Genomic DNA, 21,110 nt, shown 5'->3' with positions numbered 1-21,110 from the left:
ACAGATCCTAGCTTGATTTTTCGGTCTGATTACACGTACTAAAGCCCACAGTACTTGCACATGCTCTTTTTGTCATTTACCCAGACGCGAATGGTGTGCTTCCCCCGATTGAGCTGAACCAACGATAGTCCCTTCCACGCAAGTGAGTTTGATCCGCGACGCCCGTTCTTCTCCATCAAATGCCAGGCATCAACAGAGACCAATGTCTGTGAGATATCTGAGCCTTTCACGAACTTGGTTTACATGTTACTTATTTAGATGAGATTTATATGGTACAATAGTACTCCTTCCGAGGATCAGAAGGTCCCAGGTGGAGTTCCGCACCCGAAAGAGACAGTTTGAAGATGCCACACATACACTTGAAAATGAGTCCTCGCCCCTTCTATCACCACTACGATAACGAATACTCTCGTAACGTTCGCATCCCTTCTTAATTGTCCCCATAATTCTCCGAAGCACAGCCCCCGGTGCAGTCTAGTGTGTGAGATTGGCTAAAACAGGAGATATATGGGCAAGGCGCGACAACCTACTTCCAGATGCCTAGGACATCTCAGGAGACATATTAGAACCTGGAAAATCGACGCGTGAAAGCGCAATTACGCCTTGAGACTCTATTGAAAATAGCCTGGCCATTTCGGTAATCAGGTTAGTCAGCTATGTTCTGGGCTTGTATTCGATACAATTGCGCATTATTTACCGGTGTGAGGTAATTACAGTGGTTTTATTCAACCTGCACAGCCACCGCTTTGAAACAGATAAGCCACAATACTTGGAACATCTGTAAATTCAGAGTGACATAGAACAGGTATGATCATGTATGATACCATTATCGTATGGTGTCGTTGCAGCTTATATTCAAGCTTGGAGGCGAGCACTCGGGAACGAGACACTGTGTGTCTCGCTTGCCGAGCAGGGGATCACCTCCACCATGCGCTAAAGCCTATCTAGAATAGTGTATATACATGACCATGACCCACTATTCTCGACACTTGCTATTGTCGAGAGCCTCATAAATCCGGCGATACTTTGCCTCCCACTGCTGCCTTTCCTCAAGTAACTCCTCTGAACATATTTGGCCGCGTTCAAGCTTAGCAGTAAGTTCCCGGTTTGCGTCTTCGAGTCGTCGAATAGTGGCCGTGAAAGAATGATTCTCCAAAGCTGTCCCGAGTGGCTCGGAAAGCTTCGATATGCTTGACTGCTTGGGTTTTTCAGCATTTGGGAAGCCCAGCAAACATTGGTTGCTCACCTCGTCGCTAATACTTTTATAGGGGCCTGCATCAGACTCGCGCAACGTCTGCGGACTAACAGCTTCGATAGAGCACCCGAGTGCATCGTGTATCGCCTGGTACAAGCCGATCGTTCCATTACTTAAATTCGATCTCAACAAATTTTCTTGAGACTAGATACTCAGGAATGTTTATTGGTGTTTCTGGACGATTCAGCATGAGGCTAACAACCACCCCTGTTAATCAGTCAGAATAACCACATTGGCTGTAGTTTATTTGAAAAATAAATTATACCTGGTAAGATCTAAATGTAATTGACAATGATCATTTCTGTATGCCCAGTTCATTTCCGGATTCAATGGGTCGCCAGCAGCAAAGTATAGTAGGTTTCCCCACCTGTTGGAGTCAGATACAATGACGGGGACCATATCTGCAAAATGAGGCTGGCGGCCGACCACGATGTAAAGCAGGACTTTTATGCTCTCAACCACAATGCCAGGCAATGTGGTGAATGAAAAAAAACTCTTTGAAGGATAAACAGAGATGAGGGCCGCGCTTGGTTTTTGACGTTGATATCGATTTACATCGCTCAAATGTTGTGGTTCGATTACTCCTAGAAAACAAGTATCCGCTCAACGCTATGAGACCGGGCCTATGTTAGCGGCATGGTGTTGAAATTCCCCAAGTATATAGTGCCTATATCTCATTCTGCGTTCGCTCGCAATCCGATTTCGATATCATGAACTTTCGAACCTTAGTGAGTCTGCTTTTCTTGGTAGGCGTCAGTGCGCAGAGAACTATGTTCAGAGGGACCGGATTTGGAACATACTACTACGATGTGAGGCAAGTGGAGGCCTGCGACACATCGTTTGTGGCTCAAAATTTGGGCCCTCTGGAGTGTAGCTCGCAGAATGCTTTGTCACTGAACCACGTGAACTCGAACTATGTGGTTGCCATGAATCATAGCCAGCTTAAATTGGACATGTCAAAGTATTGCGGAAAGCGGGTTATCGTCACCGTCAATGGCGAGCAGTCAAACCTACCGCTCTTTATCGGCGATGGATGTCAGCGTTGTGCAGGAGGATCGGCTTCAAGTGACGTCTGGAATGCGGTCGCCGCCCCCGGTCTCGACTTTAGTTACTCTGTCCTGGAAGAGCTGTCCGGAGGAGCTGCATGTGCTGACGGTCACATTCAAATTGCCTGGGAAATTGTGGATGACACGATCTATAACTTCTCGGATGGTGTAAATTTCGAAACGGCACCCGCGGAGGCTAGTGAAGAGCGGACGACCTCGTCAGCTGCGCTCGTAATGTCCACATCTCTTTCCGCTGCCAACTTTCTCCATACGCCAGTTAACGACGATCCAGTGCAAAATGCCGTCGGTTTCCCGACGTTAGGGACGTGCACAGGTGCTACTGACAGCCGCCTGAGCCGTCCTTGCCCGACAGGGATATGGCGATGCAACGGAAGCATCCTCGAGCAATGCCTTACCGACAGATGGACTCCTCGCATCACTTGCGGAGCCGCGATGACTTGTCAGGGTGGTAGCCACCCCTACTGTGTCCAAGCCCCACATTCGTCGGGTATCTAAATTACTAGACTCTGTACGCCGCGCTACGCGCGGCTGGGCATTACACCTTCTACATGGATACCTGCGGTAATTCTAAAGCAATACTGCCTTCGTTAGGCGCAAGTATAACAGTCTTCTTCTTTTTAGGCTTAGAAACAGTAACAGCCGGCGCCGGAAACCCATCTAGGTGCTTGGTATTATCCATCAACCTGAAAGGGTTAGTCTCCAGACCATCAACATGTGTTCCATCTTCAGCAGAGAAGTCGGAGTCCTCCACCGAGGTAAGATCGTCATCAGAATAATGCTCACCGGTCGAAGTAGACGGTTCATGTTTATAAAGTCAGACTGACAGCCACTATATCATCAGAATCGAAATACAGACCTTCAATATTTTCCGCTTGGTGCCTAGCTCTCCCCTTCCCCTTCCGATTCGATGCTTTAGTGGGAGTCGGCGATGCGTCACGGTCTGGTTGATGTCTCTTAAAAGGAGACGAAGCATCTTCAATCTCCTTCCGTTTTGCCATTCTCATCTGGCGGATCGACCCTGGCGTAGTCGTACTCGATTGAACTGAAGTAGCCATTTCAGTAGACGTTGACGAACCTGACATTGTTGCCATCCTAGTTTGTTCGTCGACCAAGGCACATGGAAGGTCGAAGCCACTTCGCTGTAGGACACAGGCTAATCTCCCCTGATGGAATATGGATAATAGTATTTTTATAAATCGTCCGCCATGTTGACCACCTCGGAGAGCTAACATCGAGCAAACAAAAGATCTGAAAGGATAGGTCTTTTGCACAGGCCACGTGCGGGATCTAGGGGTGTTTTCCACCCCAGGCCACCTTAGAGAGAAAGAGACAGATACATCAAGACTACAAATGAGGAAGGATGTCCAAGCACGCCTCGAAACGCAGTTACAATACCAAAATCGTTGGCTTCAAGCAGCAGAGAAACAGGCTTTTGATCTTAGAGAACAGGTCAGCATATTGGAGGTTGAACTGGCACGTCAGAAGCGGAAGCATTGTCAATAGATCAACGTGGACATCACGGAGCGACCTCACCCTCTGCTGCAGTGCCTATGGAGATGGGAGGCCGCAAGTCTTGCTCATAATTGTGGATTGAAGAAAATCACTCAACAGTGGATGTCAGTCGCGATCCTCGTTGTCCTAAGTCAATGGAACATGAGCCGTCTTGCGCCTGTCATTTCAATGCCGGATAGCTTGTCTATACCGTATCTCTTAGGGACGTGAGCTGGTCACCGGAATCATTTGACTGCCTGCAAATTCCGCCAGAAAGCAAGACTCTCCTCTTATCAATGGTGAAAACCCGCTTGGGTCTGATACCGACAGTACCCTTTGACGACGTAATTGATGGAAAAGGTCAAGGCCTCAACATCCTTCTGGAGTATGTCGGCAAACTGTTTATGTACTATATCGTGGCTTCCGTCCTAACCCGTGTTAGTGGCCCACCCGGCGTCGGAAAGACGTTCACGGTTGAAGGAACCTCAGAATATTTGAAGCGGCCTCTCTATTCGGTACGAGCCAGTTGTGGCGCTGATTGTGGCCTCACTGACATTCCCAGATATCCGCAGGCGGGCTCGTTGTTGACCACGGAGATTCCAATGCGCTTGAGCAACAACTTGAAACTGTATTCAAGATTGCTCAGCACTTTAAAGCCGTGCTTCTCTTGGATGAGGCGGATGCGTTCATGGAACAGCGGACATCCTACCACGACACTCACAATCGCCTGGTAACCGTCTTCCTCCGAAAACTATAATACTATCAAGGAATTATTCCTTGACTTCGAATCGGGGTATTCAGTTTGACGATGCAATCTTCAGTCGGATCCATTTAATCATCAAGTATAAAGACTTGAGCAGGGAATTTCGCAGGGGTCTCTCGTCAACTTTTCTGACCAGGGCACGTACAGTCCAAGGACCTGCTATGATCGAGGAGCACGACCTCCGACGACTGGAGTCTTTAGCTCTCAATGGACGAGAAGTGGGTTCCAGAGGGCAGAGGGCTGCTTTGCACTTCTCACTTGCTGACTAACATGAGCTAGATCAGAAACATCGCAGCAATTGCACATGCTCTCGCTGAGGCGGATGTTAGCCAAGTGAGCTATAAACAGCTTGAGTTAGCCGCGGAATCGAATAAGAAATTTTCGAAGGAGTTCGGCAGACAGGAGATGTATATCTAAGGGCATACCTGGGAAACTGCCGCGGATAATAATCTCGTTCCTTGCTGTTGTCGAGCGGTTCGGCTCTTATTGCGATATTTTCCTCAGTACACGACAGTCCATAATACCAGTCCTGAAGCTTTATAGTTGAATCCTCATTTTCATATGATTCATGGCATCACACGAAGGTCACGTCCGAGAGCCAGAATTGGATGATTGCCAATGTAAAGAGAATCGTATCTTCTGAGTCCATATGGGTGTAGTGGAACAGTGGGCATTAAGGATGCTAATAGGAAGAAATCACGACTGATCCATACGGATACGGGAAGACGGGCCGAAAATGGTTCATGCTGAGTTATCTTGCAAAATTGAATTGTGTCAGGTATAGAGGGTTCTCATTTTGGCGCTTCTGGTGTTTGTGCTCCACCCTAGTCGGATCACATAAACCCCTGAATTCCTTCATGTCTAGATACACACTCATTCAGTCATTCACTCTTTTATCTTTCGGTATTGGATTAATTGAATATTCGCATTCATATCCTCCCTATATTGGACAGCCTGTATTTCCGCTGTCCTCCGCTGTCCTCCGTATCTGTACAGCACTTCGTATCGCTGTCCCCTTTTCATGCTTTCATTGCCTCATTTCTAGGCTGTTAAATTGTTAATCCAATAAAATGAGCACCCGTCCTCACGTTACACGAAGGCGTTTCGAATCAACTATCTCTGATTGAGGCAGTCGTCGTTTTGAGGCTCGCGGCCGCTGCAAAGTCGGTCGACCCTTCAATGTGGACCGGTGAAAGTCGATGATCAACGCCCTCCCAAGCTCTTCATTCCACAAGACATTATCACGCCGAAGGTCTTCGTGGGTGATTCCCAAAGCTTTGACTTCTCTGTTCGACTTGTGAATCTCCTGGAGAAGCCCAGGCGTGAGATCCATCGATGCCGTACTTTCGCCTCCCCAGCCCATCACGAGCATATGGCGAATCTCTCCAGCCCCATGAAGGAAATAAATTTTAGCCAGGTCGATCATCCCCAGAAACACCGGCACGGCAGACCCTTGAGCCTTGCGCAAAATTTGGTATACTTGCGCTTCACGGGAAACTTCTTTCCACAGCCCCGACGTGGTTCCTTTTCCGATGACAGTGTAGCCATATACGACACAAGTAAGTTTGAACGGCGCACCGTACGCTCCGCAACCTCCAAGGGGTGTACATCTGTCAATGTTTTCGTCCAATTGTGCCTTTAGTAAACGCACCAAATCTTCTGAGCTAATCGGATGATGAAGATCGTCTTTGCTTCGACGATGGCGTATCACATTCGGACAACATTCATCCAGAACACCGCCTGACTGCAATCCGAGTAAACAGCGTTGGGTGCAGAATTTCGCATCACGGTATGGGGCATGGTTGCCTCGACGATTCGTTGAGTCCCGTTGACGACCTGCGCGTTGGGCAGATGGGGAGGATGTAACTTGGCTGATGTCTCGTTTCCGGCCTGTTGCTTGGTTCGAATCGGAGCCTGACGAGTCTGGTGACTGCGAGCGATGCTGTACATCCGACGGTGCACAGCTGGCCTGAGACCTTGTAGGTACTCGGCGAGCCGCTGCCGATGGAGAATCCGGTGGAGATGACGGCAGTTCATAATCTGAACCGGATTCCGGACTCGTGTACTCCAGGGTTGTACTATCGGAGTTCGGAACGGTCTGCGGCAGCTCAGCTTGGGGAATCTGAGAACGAGTGTGGTCAAAATTGGTCGTCCAAAGAGGAAGCTCCGGTCGTATGGAATTTCGCCATTCCTGGCGACGCGCAGGTGAGCGAAAGGCCATCAAACACAGACATAGTGTCCTTGCAACAGAAGTCTTCGGTAGTTGGAAACTATCTTCCACTGCTGCATTCAACTCGCTGTTAGGATCACAGAAGTAGTAGTAAAGTGTGCTAGGCTCATCTTGTGGAACACGAAGGAGGACCCGGGTAATCCCGTTGGTCACGTAGGAATACTCGAGCCCTTCCTGGATCATCACATGATACTCCTGGACAAGAGCAGAGCAGACAAGTCGCTCTGCATTGTACCTCAGCTTCGCTTCCTGGTCTGTCGGTATTTTGTTTGACCTGACCATCTCCTTCCATAAGTCCATTGGTCGCAGCCCCATACGAAGGATGGCCACAGAAAGCTTGTGAGGCGGCTTATACTCGACCGATGTGAGGAGACTGGTAGTATTGCGGTCGACACGATGGATGCAGAACTGATCAGGTCTTGGGTGGTGTACACTTGACGGCTGGCTTGCATCCGCTTCGGGAGCTCCGTTCTCACTTAAGGAATTTGTATGATTGCTGAACTGGATTCCATCGCCGAGGCCGAACTCGTCGCGAGCAGCTGGCAGTTTGCACAACTCGGTAATTATATCGTGGACATGCTCTTCCACGGCGAACCGCTCATAGGCCTCGAGTTCTTGCTCACTGCTCATAGGCTTCCGACAAAGTCGTCGGCCTAATCCTTCTAGCTCAGGCAAAGATGAGAACAAACGAGGCGGACCCCCGGGTGTCAACTGAAGGTAGTTATAAACGGACCTGTAGAGCTTCGACTGTTGTGTTGAGCAATCCGTCCAGTGTTCCAACCGTGTCGGACAATATTTCCCGGTGGGAAGGGGTATTTTCCCGGTAGTCGAGCGAGATGGTGTCTCGACTCGCAGCGGTTGGGAGAGCAGGTTGTGGGAATGGCACAAGAATTCCGCGAAAGTGGTCGGTCGGCTACGCTCTTCGGCCAGCTTTCGCCTCCTTTCTTCATCCTTTCGTTTCTCTTCTTCCTGCTTCCTCTTCTCTTCCTCCTGCTTGCGTCTCTCCTTCTCTTGCAGAAAGAGAGCCTTGTAATCTGGTGAGTTGTTGTCGGCCATCGATCTGTCAAAGGGGAAGTAGCTTAAGACAACCGCCACAGTCTCGATTGGTGGGTACCTTATCCAGATGGGGGGTAGTGCCCTATCGAAAGTTGCGTTTCACGTGACGCAATTATTAGTCATCTCTGTTTACATTTCCATGTTCTTGCCTCAGTGACCTCAGACCACCGCCTACGATTCTGCCTAATTTATGAAATTCTGCCACGCTAACCCGATTGGGAGGCCTCATCAGCCGGAGGTCTGAGTCGCGAATGTCTCTGTAGATCGTGTCAGTCGAGATTTTGTTTTTCACCTACCTCAACAGGTGTATATATATTTTTGATATCAACGGACTCAGCTTGGAAAGATGCAGAAGATGTTAGAGCTCGATTTTTAATTTTTGCGTTGGTGTGCGAGATATCGTGGAATCTCCCAAAATTGACGGCTGAGGGAGGCGATTCCAGCGAATATTAAAAGGACAGATTTCTCACCCACCTCACCAGGTGTATATTTTTTTTGATATCAATGGATTTAGCTCAACAATCTGCACAATTTGTTGGAGCTCTATTTTTAATTTTTGCGTTGGTGTAGAAGATATCGCGGAATCTCGACAAGTCCCTGGCAACGCAACAGGAATTGCTAAGGACACCCCAACTTTTTGCTATCCCTGCAAGTGGTATTTCTCGGTATGAAGCGCGTATATGTCTTCCTAGTGGACGATTCACTATGATGCTCCCCGATGATCTCTCTGCGCCAAGCACCTTGATGATGTTTTTCTATTCGGCGCAGATTCACCTGCGAAAGCTACTTAACCGCATCCACATGGATCTGTACAAGGCCGAGGAGCAGGGCCAAACGCGGTGGTCATCCATTTTGCAGGAAACTCTGAGCTTGAATCTCGATCACTGGCGCAACTATCTCCCGGGCATCATGAAATGCAGAGACTCCGATCCCCCGGCCGCTGATATCAACGCGGCACGAATGCGGGCTGAGTACTACAGGGCCCAGTACATCATCCACCGGCCTATGCTGTACCATGCTCTCCACTATGGCCAAACAGGTGCACGGGTCGGTCCGGCCGGCCAGGCCTACGATCGTAATACTTGCTTCTGACCCTGCGACTGGTAAGAACCCTAATGTTCCCGGGACGCTACGTACCCATATTGGTTCCTGGGAGTTTCGTTGATTGTACTTATTAGGAGTTAGATATGCTCTTACCATACTCCAGGCTTGAGTTCTAGTTTTGTTCCCAGGAGACTAAGCGTTTGTCTGCCGGCGTTCCACATCCGCTGAAGCCATCGGGTTTTGGAACCATCATGGGTTGCCTTCCAAGTTCCTTGGTACGAAGACTGCTTTCTAGCTGGGCCAAATCTTTTCTCTTCCTTCAAGACGATTCCCCACCAGCCAGCGCAAACCAAGAACAGCGGACCACAGAAGGAACAAACAGAGAAGAAGTTCCAAAATTTCCCAACCCTAGGTATTGCAATTCACTATATCACGGTAGTATCCGCTGCTCTAAATACATCCCAACGATGCTCCTCTATAAATGCTAAACGCATTTATCTCCAGATACCAGTCGTCCTGCTCCCATCCAATCGGCTCAATATTCGATGGATGCACCGCTATTACTCCAGAACCCTTCTTTACTTCAAATCAACTTCAATGCCCCGAACGGTCATTGACGAGTCAAAGACAGCGCATATCACTGCCCGTTGGTTACTTCAATCGGACAGTGCCCTGTAAGTAAAGACCGGGGCAACTCGGAGAGGTTTCCTGGAAATGCTGACGATGTAGATCTATCTGATCGCCCTGCCACAGAGAACGGTGCTAATTGTTCAAGACCTGAACGAGATCGCTGAATTCTAGAGATACCACTGCACAATCTGGATCCCTATTACAATTTTTATTTCCCATCAAACTACTTTCGAAGATCCATCCGGCAGTCACTCAAAATGCAGAGGTCAGTTATGATTCGTCCTGAAGAAACCAATGCTAGGTAGGTTCTATGCGTTACTTAAGATTTCCACCATGCTAAGCTGAGCTTTATAGACGTGGTTTATACGATACCACAGGCGTCAAGAAGCCGGGTGTTCCGCCTCCACCGCCAAAGTAATGTTGACAAGACAGAATTGGTTGGGATCCAATCTCGATTGAGGTCCTATGGGTGGTAGCACAAGCCCCATGGATCGGACGTACCTGGGATGATGTGGTATGAAATTTAAGGGCATGCGTGATTGTATCATATAGGAACCGATCGGTCGGTTGAATTTTCTGTGTATATCTCAATACAATTTACGGAAGCCACAAATGATTCGTAACGTAGTAACAAACCTTTGCCACACCACGGTACTCCCCCAGTTCTTCTGGAGCTTGGCACAGAAAGCAGAACAGTGAATGGCAAAGCCTGTGGTGATAAGATTCAAATAGACTTATGGCTGCTGCACATGCTCAGCCCAATGTTCGATTATAGTGGAGGCTCCTAGAAATGAGTATATAGGCATAGGTCTCCCAGGAACAGTGCGGGAGCTCCTATAAACAAACCATGTTCAAGTACCGAGACTCCCAGGAGCGAAATAAAGCCTAAGTGGAGGGTCCTGAGAATGCACAAATAGACATAAGACTCCCAGGAAGAAATGGAAGTTAAGGGTCGAGGCTCCTGGGAACGAAGGCAGATGCATTAGTGGAGGCTCCTAGGAATGAGTATAGGCATAGGTCTCCCAGGAACAGTGCGGGAGCTCCTAGAAACCACGGGCAAGCACTGAGACTGCTAGGAGCAATGAGAAGACGGAAGACCTGATTCCTAGGATACGGATTTCAAAATTATTTCTGGGAGCAATATGAGTGTTTCCTGGGAACACTATACCCGTCTCCCGGGATTCTTAGGGCTCCCAAAACGCATTCATTTCTTTCTGGGACTCTGTTTGCGCATTCCTAAGACCCTCCACTTAGGCTTTATTTTCCTCCTGGGAGCCCCAAGCGATGAAATCCTAGGCACGCTCTTGGTGGCTCCTAGAGATCAAATTCAAAATTCCTAGGCGACCTACAGGTGCGCGAATATAGGAATACTTGGTAGATGCAGTTCGATCCGTCCAATCATGTTAATTGGATGCCCTCAATAGCACCAGGAACTACAACAAAAGCATCGGTCATGGTTTGGCTATACAGTACCGTAGTAACCCATGCTGTCGTTCTGAAACCAATTTCGCCCGTCCCCTTCAGCACCATCACAGCTTCTCAGAATCAACCAAAATCTGCACACGTGAAATCCAGCACTGAGCTACCTAGTAAGGTTGGAGGTTGTTGTCATTGGGGTAGGGAGACGAGTAGAAGTCTACATCAGTACATAACTAGTCTAATTTTTGACAGTGTCGTTGAGGAGACAACATCAATGTAAAGGAAAGCATGTCGATTACTTTGAACACGGGTTTCAACCCCAGAACCAAAGAAGAAACTTCTTAGTGCCGGATGACCAGATACCTTTGGTGCCGTAATGCTCGGTTATATGCCAGTGATAGCAGGTATCTCATGAACATATTCAATGAGAGGCTCTGGTCTAGATAAGTACATTGAAATCAGAATTGCTACCTTGAGCATTTTGCAAGGTCATCGTCGAAATAGCAGGGCAGCGTAATGGATTATCCGCTGCATCGAGGCTGCTATCAATACATAAGACTATATATACCCTGGATCGTACCAATGTCTCGTACAGTAACCCAACTGTCATTTTAGCTATGGTTTTCTAGTCTCAGGGCCTGTTGCTGCATGGTTGTTCCATGCGTGAGGCCGATCAGATGGATTTGCTCTTGAATGGAGGTCAAAGCGAGCTCTATGTCCGATGATGGCGATCATTGTGCACTTTTGATAGAGAAATTGCCTATCAACGGACCCTTCTGAGAACTTGGGTATGTCTTTGTCCTCTCCCGTTATTCTCAATTAATAAACATTACAATACGGACGAATTTGTAGTACTAGCATACAAATACTAGCAATTGTCTACTTAGCATATGACATTGGTGGTAATGGATGTAGAATATATTACCTCTGCAAGGCATGAGAAGCCATTCTGACCACAGATTTTTGATGCTTTTGGAAAGGGTGACGCTCGGTTTGTAATGAATGGTACTAACTCCATCGAGCTATAGATCCTCAGTAATAGAGTGGGAAGCTCCCGCATGTTATTTAGACCGTCATCGTTGGCTAGGGTCTGTCGACTTCAGCGATTGCTGCTGATGTGAAGTGAGACTAGAGATTTATAATAATAAACAGGTAATTAAGTGATGGCAGGGAGAGTGGAATGTAAATCCGATGAAATGAACAAACAATCTGCTCAGCCGAGGTTTAAAGTAAACAGTTGTTTGTAGTTACTCGTTTTGCACACCATCACAATTCTCTGATGTCTTAGTATGACCAAACAAATCAAATTGTGAGGTCAGACCGGTTGAATTACCGTAAAAAATAATTGTTTGCATAGGAATTGGTTGACCAGGTTAACTACCCTATCAAATCACCGCTCCCCTCAATCGCCTATCCAATCTGGCTAAAACCTATTGAATTACCAGCCCCCAACATCCTCTGTCAGCAAATCTTATTTTTCCTCCAGCCATAATGAAATGTTACTCTTGACCAAGGATAGCCACTTCCCAGTGTGTATTTGTTTAACCCATGGCATGTTCGCGTTCCCACTCGTCGCAGTCGGAGGAAGCAATTGAAGCACCTCCATGCTGTCCAGTAAGAGTTTACTGTATCAATCACTAACAGCCAGCAAAAATATTGAGAAAGGATGAGATCGAACAAGAACACATCTAAATTAAAGATGCGTATGGCGCCGTTTACTTGAATTGCTTCTTCAGCCATTTTAGATGTGCCAAGTGACTGGCTCTCTATCACGTCGCGGATGAGATGCAGCTTGGATAGTGGAAGTCTCGGAGCCATTTTGTGAAGTCGATTATGACGTTATAGAGAGATAGTCGGGTGAAGATGCCTCCTGCTTGAGGGGGTGGTATGGCAGAGAATTACTATTGTATGGCATTTACGAGTAAGATACACAAGCCAGGGTCCCACCTTCGTCATGTAAAATACAATGTCTATTGTTGGAAATCGCGGATCTATCATTATTCCAAATGTGGACTAGCGTGTTTCAGATTAGGCTTCGCGAATCAAGTCGCAAGAGTGTCGAGTTAAAACTGATTTCGAATTCTACTGTAGCTCACTATATTGTCACAATTAAATTCAATGGTCAAAGGGTCCTAGGAACGGCTCAGTAACAAGGCAAAATTTGACATGAAATCATATTTGTCGGGATACAAACCTGGTGCAATCAGGAACCAAGCCGCATCATCCGAATTGGTCCTTTCATACATAACTCAGAAACTCCACAAATATACCATCTCTCGTTCTTCAATGCACATACCAAAAATCAAGTGGCAGAGCCTAGTGCCGTCTCCAATACGACTCTAGAGTAACCAACAACACTGTATGCCAAAATCAAGTGCATCAAATAGAGGCTAGACCGCCAACTACTGAATACCCCAATAGTCTCAAGTGGTTGGATTCTGTAGATTGCAGCACCGATCGTAGTATAAATTGCGAAATGGCCAAGTTGGGTCGCCAGCGGCGGGGGATTTGGCAGCGTCCCGGTCAGGGCGTGGATCGTTGGAACCAGGGAAAGCAGACCCAGTGAGACACAATGGTAAGGAAACCTCATTCGCGCCGTAGAGATAGTGGGATCGCAAACTAGGAAGTCTACCAGATTTCCAACGGCGACTAGGGTAAATGCGAACACATAGCCAAGCTGGATGGAAGGCTGTGTGGTGAATTGCAATACCACAGCTGGAACCGTTGACGCCCAGATAAGGATCAAAGCCCCAGCGAACTCGAGCTTTTGCCAGTGGGCTGCACCGGCTCCCTGGAACGCAGATATCGTTCGGTAAATTAGGCTTGACAAGTACCATAATAGACCACCGCCGCTAAAAGAGATCACAGAGAGTGAATTGATGATCGCATCTGGAGATGACGGGAAATGGAATAGAAGATATTGGAGGACAAAGAGAGCAAAGTAAGTCAATCCGAAAATGTCGATGATGGTGATGACTGCAGAGTCGCGTAGATTGTGAAGCTCGGAGTTGGGCATGGTAATCGCGTTGCCTGGTTAGAATTTTTGATAGCAGGTGCAGGTCGGCCAGGTTTTATAACCTCGGTCGGTGGTAAGATACAAGAGCGGATGTGATCTGTCACTATCTTTTAGACAGCGACCGCATCATTCCTCCGCCCTCACGTATAGAATTGAGTAATTCATTTGAACGCGATTTGAAAGCAGTTGCTTTATTACAGTTTGTTTGCCGAATTAGACGATACACATGCCCTTAGAAAGTGTGACGTGCATAAGTCAAGGATTAGACCTCAACGCTCCCTTATCATACGTAGAATCCTAAATCGGGACTCATGTCATTTAGCGGTTGAGGTCTCCAAAGGCGCGGTTCAAGATATTCATGATGTCCGTATAGTCATCCAGTTGGCAGATTCTCTCTCTTATGTGGGGCATGATTTGGGCATTTGGGCCACTTTTAAGTGGTTAGTCACATAGCTCATGCGACTCTGGGGGTTGGAAAACGGCCGCTCCTGGCGTCATCATACCAGGGCTTGCGGCTGTCGGGGCAGATGAAGTGGATCCGCCGCGGTTGCTTTCTTGTGGGCGTCATCATAGAGCCTTGCTTCAAGCTTTGAGATGAGGCTGTCCGGGTATTTGCAGACTCTCTGAATTCAGCCAGTTCAATATTGGATTCGGCTAGCTCAGTTTCAGGTGCTTGACTTCTTCAGCAGATCCAGCCAGGGATTTCTGGGTGACTTCAATCTAGTCAAACACTTTGCAGTACATAGTATTCGAACCACTCCGAGTGGTGTTCAGTGAGGTGTATGTCACGGGCTAGTGACATTAAGGGTTGCAACTCAGATGAGAAGAATCCGCAGGGCGGACCTCAGGGATGTGCTCGGGTAATGATGACATGGCAGGCATACATCAACTCATCACCTTCCACTTGACTTCATCCTTCTGTTTCCCTTCCACCTTTGATAATCTAGTTCAAATGCTATACTCTTGTTGTTTGAAACGTTCTTGGCATCATCGTAACAGCCCCCACGTCGCCGGACCTGGAGCGGTGGCAATGGTTTGGGAAGATTGATCATTTTCAGGGTCGAGACGTCAGCTTCGGGTGTAGGTAGGAGATACGTACTGCCAAGGTGCGGGTTAGGGCAGACAAGCAGATAGACAGTATCCGGTAAATGGGTTCATATTGATCAGAGCTATAGGCAGGGGGTAGCTCGAAGAGCTACAACGGGATCGGGTTCAGAATAACAGAAAACATCGGGAAGGGACACGTGCCAAGATAACACTCTATCAACTACATACATCCAGGCACGGGCTCACACAGTGGCAAAAGAGATCATCTAGCCTAAGGCAGGAAACGGCTGAGCAAAAGTGGAGTAGTGGATCTAGTCAGATCGTGAATATGAATCCACGCAATTCGCAAATTTCCCAATATGGGTTGGAAGTAGCCTGGGGATACGCAAACACCAAGGTATGTATATTCCTTGAATTCACAGTTGTCAGCTGACTCAAGTGGTAGATCGGAGGTTTTCCCAAGCTAAGTGGGACTTTTTTTCCTGCTCTGACAGCTTTCCTACCGCGTTCTGTAATTCGGTAGCAATATGGTGGATGGGCAGAAAATCATTTGATGGATATAGTGATTCATATTGTTGAAGACAGCGCAGGTCGTCAGATGCTTGGGCCACTATGTCTTGCAATTGCTTGAGAAGTCCGTAGCAGGTACGGTAGTATGAATTGTCTGTCTGCTGTCGACCAATCTCACGAACAATTTCGGCGATCTCTTCCATCTTTCCAGTTGGAAGGGATTAATGGGTCTCAGGATGTAGTGAATATTACCATGAAGTGAGTTCTATCTGCTTACTATAACGGTTTCATAACGGAGAATCGGTTGGAGACCAGCGATATAGAACGAAGCGCCGTCAACTTGCTCTTGCAACATGATTGACCCCTCGTATTTTGCAGTCTGGTTAACGAGTATGGCCGGCTATAACTCATTTGTCTGCGACCAAAACCTAGCTGTGTTAGATGAACAGCAAAAAGTGCAATGTTGAGGCATCCATCAGTGGTACAGGCCCATAGGACTAGTTGTGAGAACTAAACTCATTGTTCAACTACTTTACACGAAAGCGTACATTGTGTTACGCGCCGAAGGCAAGAAAGAAAAATCTTTTTAACCGTGCAGTGTTCGAAAGTACCGAGTCTGGAGGAAGGAAAGAGAGAAGAGCAGCAGGGAAAACAATTGGGAAGACTTTCCCCCATGTCCCTGTCGGCGCTATTATAGAGGCGCATTTGGGGCTGACAGCAAGGCGCAGCACGCGATCTCATTTTCATCCGTCGGCGCAAATTCACAACCTTGAATGTTTTTACAAGCTCTGCGAAGCAGCAAAGCTCGCTCTCATTTCCACTCTCGATATCAACCTTTCACTCATCGACATCACGGCTGAACGTCGCAGGGGTAGCCCAAGCAGTGGGGGAAAGCCAGGACGCCCCAGGCGTGTTGCGCAGTGAAGGCAGAGAGCGAGGACTCAGTGGTGGACCAACTCGGACGATCTACATGTCGAAAGGTTGGTGCTTCAGAAGGAGGACGAGATACCCAGGGCTAGCAACAATATAGTAGGGCACATACCGCCACATACCTTGGCACTTTCATTTAACAAGTGGAATGAGAACTATATGATTTGTCAGTGTCCGTGCGAATCGAGCTCGGAATGACCGAGAACCATGACAGGACAGAGGTGTGTACCGGGAACACCGTACCTGTAACCTTCTTATGTCGGTTCTCATACTAAGCACTCTTGTTCTGGGCTATGACTGATATCGCTATACAGAAAATAGTAATGTGGATAATGTTGAATCGTTCCCCACAAAAGCTCCATCAAATGAGAAAATCTGCGCCAACCGTACTCCAGCATGTGGGGTTAACATAACATAGCTCATGGCAGCGTGATTCCCTTTTGCCTAAGGCATGACATGATCTCGCTTCAGATGCAGTGATCGGCGCCCATTCTGTGGACCCCATACCATTCTGGCTCACCCCTGTCGCCGAAGATGCAGAGGGGAACGAACTGGAACGAAAGTACTCACCTGAATGAATCCATCTACGAGGGAAAATCTAGCAAAGGCGGTTAGTTTCGTTCTCTGCACACAGTATGAGGACGCGGCAGGGGCCGGGTAGTCGGCACAACGGAGAGATCGATCGGCCACGAACTTCTATTCCCCTTGTCCTGTTTCCCCACTTCCTTACTACTTCACGAACATACAAACGCCCACTCTCCGACCTCAACCCCTGAAATACGGGGCGTGTCCTCATGACTAGGTCCAAGTTGTTGACCATAACAGGAAAGATGTGCATACTAGCTGAACTGAGATCGGCACTGGACGAGGCAAACCTATCCCGCGCGGGCTCAACCGTTCTCTGGACCCACAGGAAGAGAGTCCAACGTATCTAGCCGAGGCCGTTCAAGATATCCGGATCCTGAGTCATGCTGTCTCATATGCGGGTCGAGCAAAGAATATCGACATACAGCCGACAATATCATGTTCCTAGACATTACAGTTGCTCCGCGTTAGCTATTAATGATTTGCAACCCGTGTACTACGTTCATTCGTTGACGGAGATTAATGCGTTTGCTAACTGCCATTTCAGATACTAGGCGAGCCTGTGGGGCAAATTGCCGCATCGCATCCGTGCACGGAACGCAGGATGAGACGCGGATGGTGGCACAATGGTGAGATCGACCAAGCACGGGCTTCTTTGACATGGAACATCAGTTGGGCTTAAATTTTTATTTTCTTGTCTACCCCGTTGATGGCCCCTGGAAACTTTGGTCATATGATAGAAGCTGTCGACACCATGAGTAAGAGTTTGGGTAAGAGTCTGAGCTCTATGTTCCGTCGGTAAATTTACACGGGCTCTCTATCACTACCTCGAAAATGTACAACGAAGATAGTAAACGCCCTGTATCTGTATCTCTGTCCCTGAGAAAATAGGGGGCTTCGGGTATCTCCAGCCTCGATAAACTAAGGGGCTGGGCGTTTCATTGAACCAATGAGGGGCAAGATCAATTGTCGTCTAAACTATATTTGAAGGAGAACCGAGTACAGCAAATACTACGATGATCACCATCCAGTCACACACGCCACGGATTTAACGGTCATCGCGGAAATAGAGTTCGGTTCCCCGGAAGCCAACTGTCCCCACAGCTTTGCTATCCTTTTGACCATTCTGGCCTAGGCAAAAGATACGGCGAAATAAATAAAAGAGACCTTTCACATGGCCCACATTAAATTCCCCTCGCCAAAATTGAGGTCGTATTAATCAAATAACCATCCAATATATCCGGGCATATCAAATCAGCAGATTCCGCTTCAGGTTAATTCCTGGCAAGGAGCATCCACCCTAAGAGTGAATCAATGGCACACTTGTTCAAAGTAGGAATGGTGAGTTTAAGTATACATCAGGTTAAATTGATGGCGTCCGTCGTTTATCATCCTACGTCTTCCGGCATTTGCCCTCATTGCTTGATTTCCTTGCTTACCTTGACGCTTGTTAATTTCTGGGCTTTCTGACCACGGATTGGTGGAAAATAGGAGGTTTGGTGAGGAGAAGAAAATTGAGGTGCGTGTCGATGACCGGGTTGCCGGAATAACCAGGATCCACATTACCGGGTGCTTATCTATTATCCAATTAACGACCCCTAACTACTGTAGTAATTCTGACTGATAAACAGGGGTGGTCATCACTTTCATGCCGGATCATTCGAAGAAAAGAAACAGTAAACCCTTTGCGAGTACCTATAATAAACGTCAACACCGATTCAAGGAAATTCGGATTACCATATCAGATATGTATATAGGACGAACTACAGTACTAGACCTGCCGCCAAAATCATTCCAATGATACTCTCAAGCAACGAGAAACGTGCGCTGCTAAGGCAGAAATGCCGGGAAGCGCTGGCAGCTCATATTCGTATGTCACCTCAAAATCAAACGCACACATCCCCGGTGGTAGCTAATAATGATATTCAGACGAGCGATTAGGCCTTACTGTCGCACCGGGTCGGGTCCGATTACAGCCCTCCGCAGGAGACGGCTATGCATGGTCGGTGTCAAAGTCTCAAGAATACTTATTGAAATCGAATTTGAGCAATGGAACGGTTGGCTTGTACCAGGCGATACTTGATGCACTTGGGCACTCGATCGAAGCTGTTAGTCCGCCGACGCTGCGGGAATCGAATGCTGGCTCCGATAAGAAGATGAGCGATGAGGTGAGCCACCAATGTTTGCCGAGGTTCCCAAATACTAAAAGCCAAAGGAGCCGAGCTCGTCGAATCCTTCTAAGCTACCCGGAACAGCTTTTGAGGGCGACTCTTTCACGGCCACTATTCAACGACTCGAAGGCGCAAAACAGGAACTTACTGCCGAGCTTGAACGTGCCCAGTTACATTCAGAGAAATTGTTTGACGAAAAAGAGGAGTGGGAGGCAAAGTATTGCAGGATTCACGAGGAACTCGGCAAGACCAAATCCCTGGTGAAACAGTTGGAAGAAGATCTGAGTCGCGCGCACATGGGGATTGCGAAAGCTATGGAGATGTTAAAGGGCCACCGACTTCCAGAAAAGACACAACCATGCGAGGCAAAGGATATTTAAATTTTAATACTTCTTTTCATCAGGTTGCTTAGAGAGCTGTTGCCTCTTACCTTGCAGTCGGTATTCCAGGTCCATCCTCCTGTGCCCTAGTTTGCAATTGTGTTGGTGAGCTACAGTCCTTAATGGATTCAATGTAATCCTTAAATTTGCTCCTCCCGCTCTGTCTGATGGCTCACTCCGAGTGGTCACACAACCCTAGAGGTCGCGCAGAGAACTTATAAATTCAATGTCGGGATACTTAAAGGTTATGTGGAGCGATGGTGTGGCGAGTGCCGAAGACATTCATATCTTTAGATCCTGTCGAGAATAGTGGGTCATCCACTATGTCTACTATGTCTACTATGTCTACTATGTCTACTATGTCTACTATGTCTACTATGTCTACTATGTCTACTATGTCTACTATGTCTACTATGTCTACTATGTCTACTATGTATACAAGTTCGTAAGTCCGCCCGAAGGGCGGTCCCAAGAAGGATGCCCGTGCCAGGTAACCCATAAAGGATTCCTGTAACTACATGACCCTGACGAAAAAAAAAGCATGATTATACAGTCCCTCCGCAAGTTTCTGTGGATGCGGCCCCACACCTGCATTTTGAGGACGCGTGCCCACCAACTCACCTTCTTCAAACACCATGGTTCCCGAAACGCCCTTACGTCCTGTTAGTTTAAATAGGGTAAAAGGAAGTGAGTTACCTCCATACTTACGCGGTAAAACCATTGGCCAGGCTGAAATTAGGACCCCCACAGCCACTATTGCGCGACACTATGGTTCAACCCCTTCAACCATCAAATATACCCTTGCACAAGAACGCGGCCGAGCAGATAGGAAGAGCCGCCCTCAAACCCCTCTTCTCTCTGAGGCTGACGAACTCTTGATCCTCCCTTAAATTGCGCGCGATCCCTCTATCGTGTACCGAGATATTCGCGAACAAAGCGGTTTAAGCGCTTTGGACGACATCCTCCTTCGTCTAGTGGAATTCTCGGGCTATGGCCATTGGAAGGCTAGAAAAAAACCCTTCCTAACTCTGGAAGTGGCCGCACTACGCCTAAAACAGTCTTTGGCCCACCAGAACTGGACGTGGGATGACTGGGAGCATGTTGTGTGTTCCGTCGAGATCGGGAAAGGGAAGCGCCACCGTTGGGTCTTCCACTTGAACCACGTCGATTCCTGTAGATCCCGCAGTTCCCATGAGCCCCACAAATCCCATAGATCCCACGATGCCATTAAGCCATACATGAGAATTAACAGAAAACTAACTAAATATATTAGCATAGTTCAAACCGGTCTGCCTTCAGAGGACCAATACCGTGTGTTTACTGGAGTACCGAACGATTCGTTGAACTGTACAGTACAGTACAACCCAATCGATGTGATCACCATGCGTGTGGCCTTGTACAGTATTGTATGTGACTACTGTCAATCACAAACGAATGAAAATACTGTATATCTAAGCTTTGTCCAGAGAAGAAGCCACTTTGTCCAGCCACAACTCGTGCTGCGGGAAGGGTCCGC

At 47.7% G+C, this 21,110-nt stretch overlaps 6 protein-coding genes across 6 annotated transcripts; 4 read left to right on the top strand and 2 right to left on the bottom strand.

Moving 5' to 3' along the window:
* Positions 1-2,025: 2,025 nt before the first annotated feature.
* Positions 2,026-2,758, top strand: N7515_001314 (RlpA-like double-psi beta-barrel domain-containing protein; the record flags this gene model as incomplete). Its single annotated transcript, XM_056662058.1, has 2 exons — positions 2,026-2,608; positions 2,658-2,758. The coding sequence occupies 2 exons, from the start codon at positions 2,026-2,028 to the stop codon at positions 2,756-2,758; spliced, it is 684 nt and encodes a 227-aa protein (XP_056524171.1).
* Positions 2,759-4,109: 1,351 nt separating this feature from the next.
* N7515_001313 (uncharacterized protein) lies at positions 4,110-4,570 on the top strand (the record flags this gene model as incomplete). Its single annotated transcript, XM_056662057.1, has 2 exons — positions 4,110-4,328; positions 4,376-4,570. The coding sequence occupies 2 exons, from the start codon at positions 4,110-4,112 to the stop codon at positions 4,568-4,570; spliced, it is 414 nt and encodes a 137-aa protein (XP_056524170.1).
* A 1,090-nt stretch (positions 4,571-5,660) lies between these two features.
* N7515_001312 (uncharacterized protein) lies at positions 5,661-7,862 on the bottom strand (the record flags this gene model as incomplete). Its single annotated transcript, XM_056662056.1, has 1 exon — positions 5,661-7,862. One exon carries the CDS (start codon positions 7,860-7,862, stop codon positions 5,661-5,663), a length of 2,202 nt encoding a protein of 733 aa, XP_056524169.1.
* Positions 7,863-8,567: 705 nt separating this feature from the next.
* On the top strand, positions 8,568-8,954 carry N7515_001311 (fungal specific transcription factor domain-containing protein; the record flags this gene model as incomplete). Its single annotated transcript, XM_056662055.1, has 1 exon — positions 8,568-8,954. One exon carries the CDS (start codon positions 8,568-8,570, stop codon positions 8,952-8,954), a length of 387 nt encoding a protein of 128 aa, XP_056524168.1.
* Positions 8,955-13,257: 4,303 nt separating this feature from the next.
* Positions 13,258-13,971, bottom strand: N7515_001310 (Hly-III-related protein; the record flags this gene model as incomplete). The annotated part of the gene is made up of 1 exon (XM_056662054.1): positions 13,258-13,971. One exon carries the CDS (start codon positions 13,969-13,971, stop codon positions 13,258-13,260), a length of 714 nt encoding a protein of 237 aa, XP_056524167.1.
* A 4,869-nt stretch (positions 13,972-18,840) lies between these two features.
* Positions 18,841-19,594, top strand: N7515_001309 (uncharacterized protein; the record flags this gene model as incomplete). The annotated part of the gene is made up of 3 exons (XM_056662053.1): positions 18,841-18,913; positions 18,973-19,211; positions 19,259-19,594. 3 exons carry the CDS (start codon positions 18,841-18,843, stop codon positions 19,592-19,594), a joined length of 648 nt encoding a protein of 215 aa, XP_056524166.1.
* Positions 19,595-21,110: the final 1,516 nt, after the last annotated feature.

The sequence above is a fragment of the Penicillium bovifimosum genome (genome assembly GCF_028826915.1).
Source record: "Penicillium bovifimosum strain IBT 22155 chromosome Unknown utg000002l_segment0_segment0, whole genome shotgun sequence".
NCBI classification, from domain to species: Eukaryota; Fungi; Ascomycota; class Eurotiomycetes; order Eurotiales; family Aspergillaceae; genus Penicillium; species Penicillium bovifimosum.
Note: the sequence above shows the minus strand (reverse complement) of the source record. Positions and strands in the feature narration are given on the sequence as shown.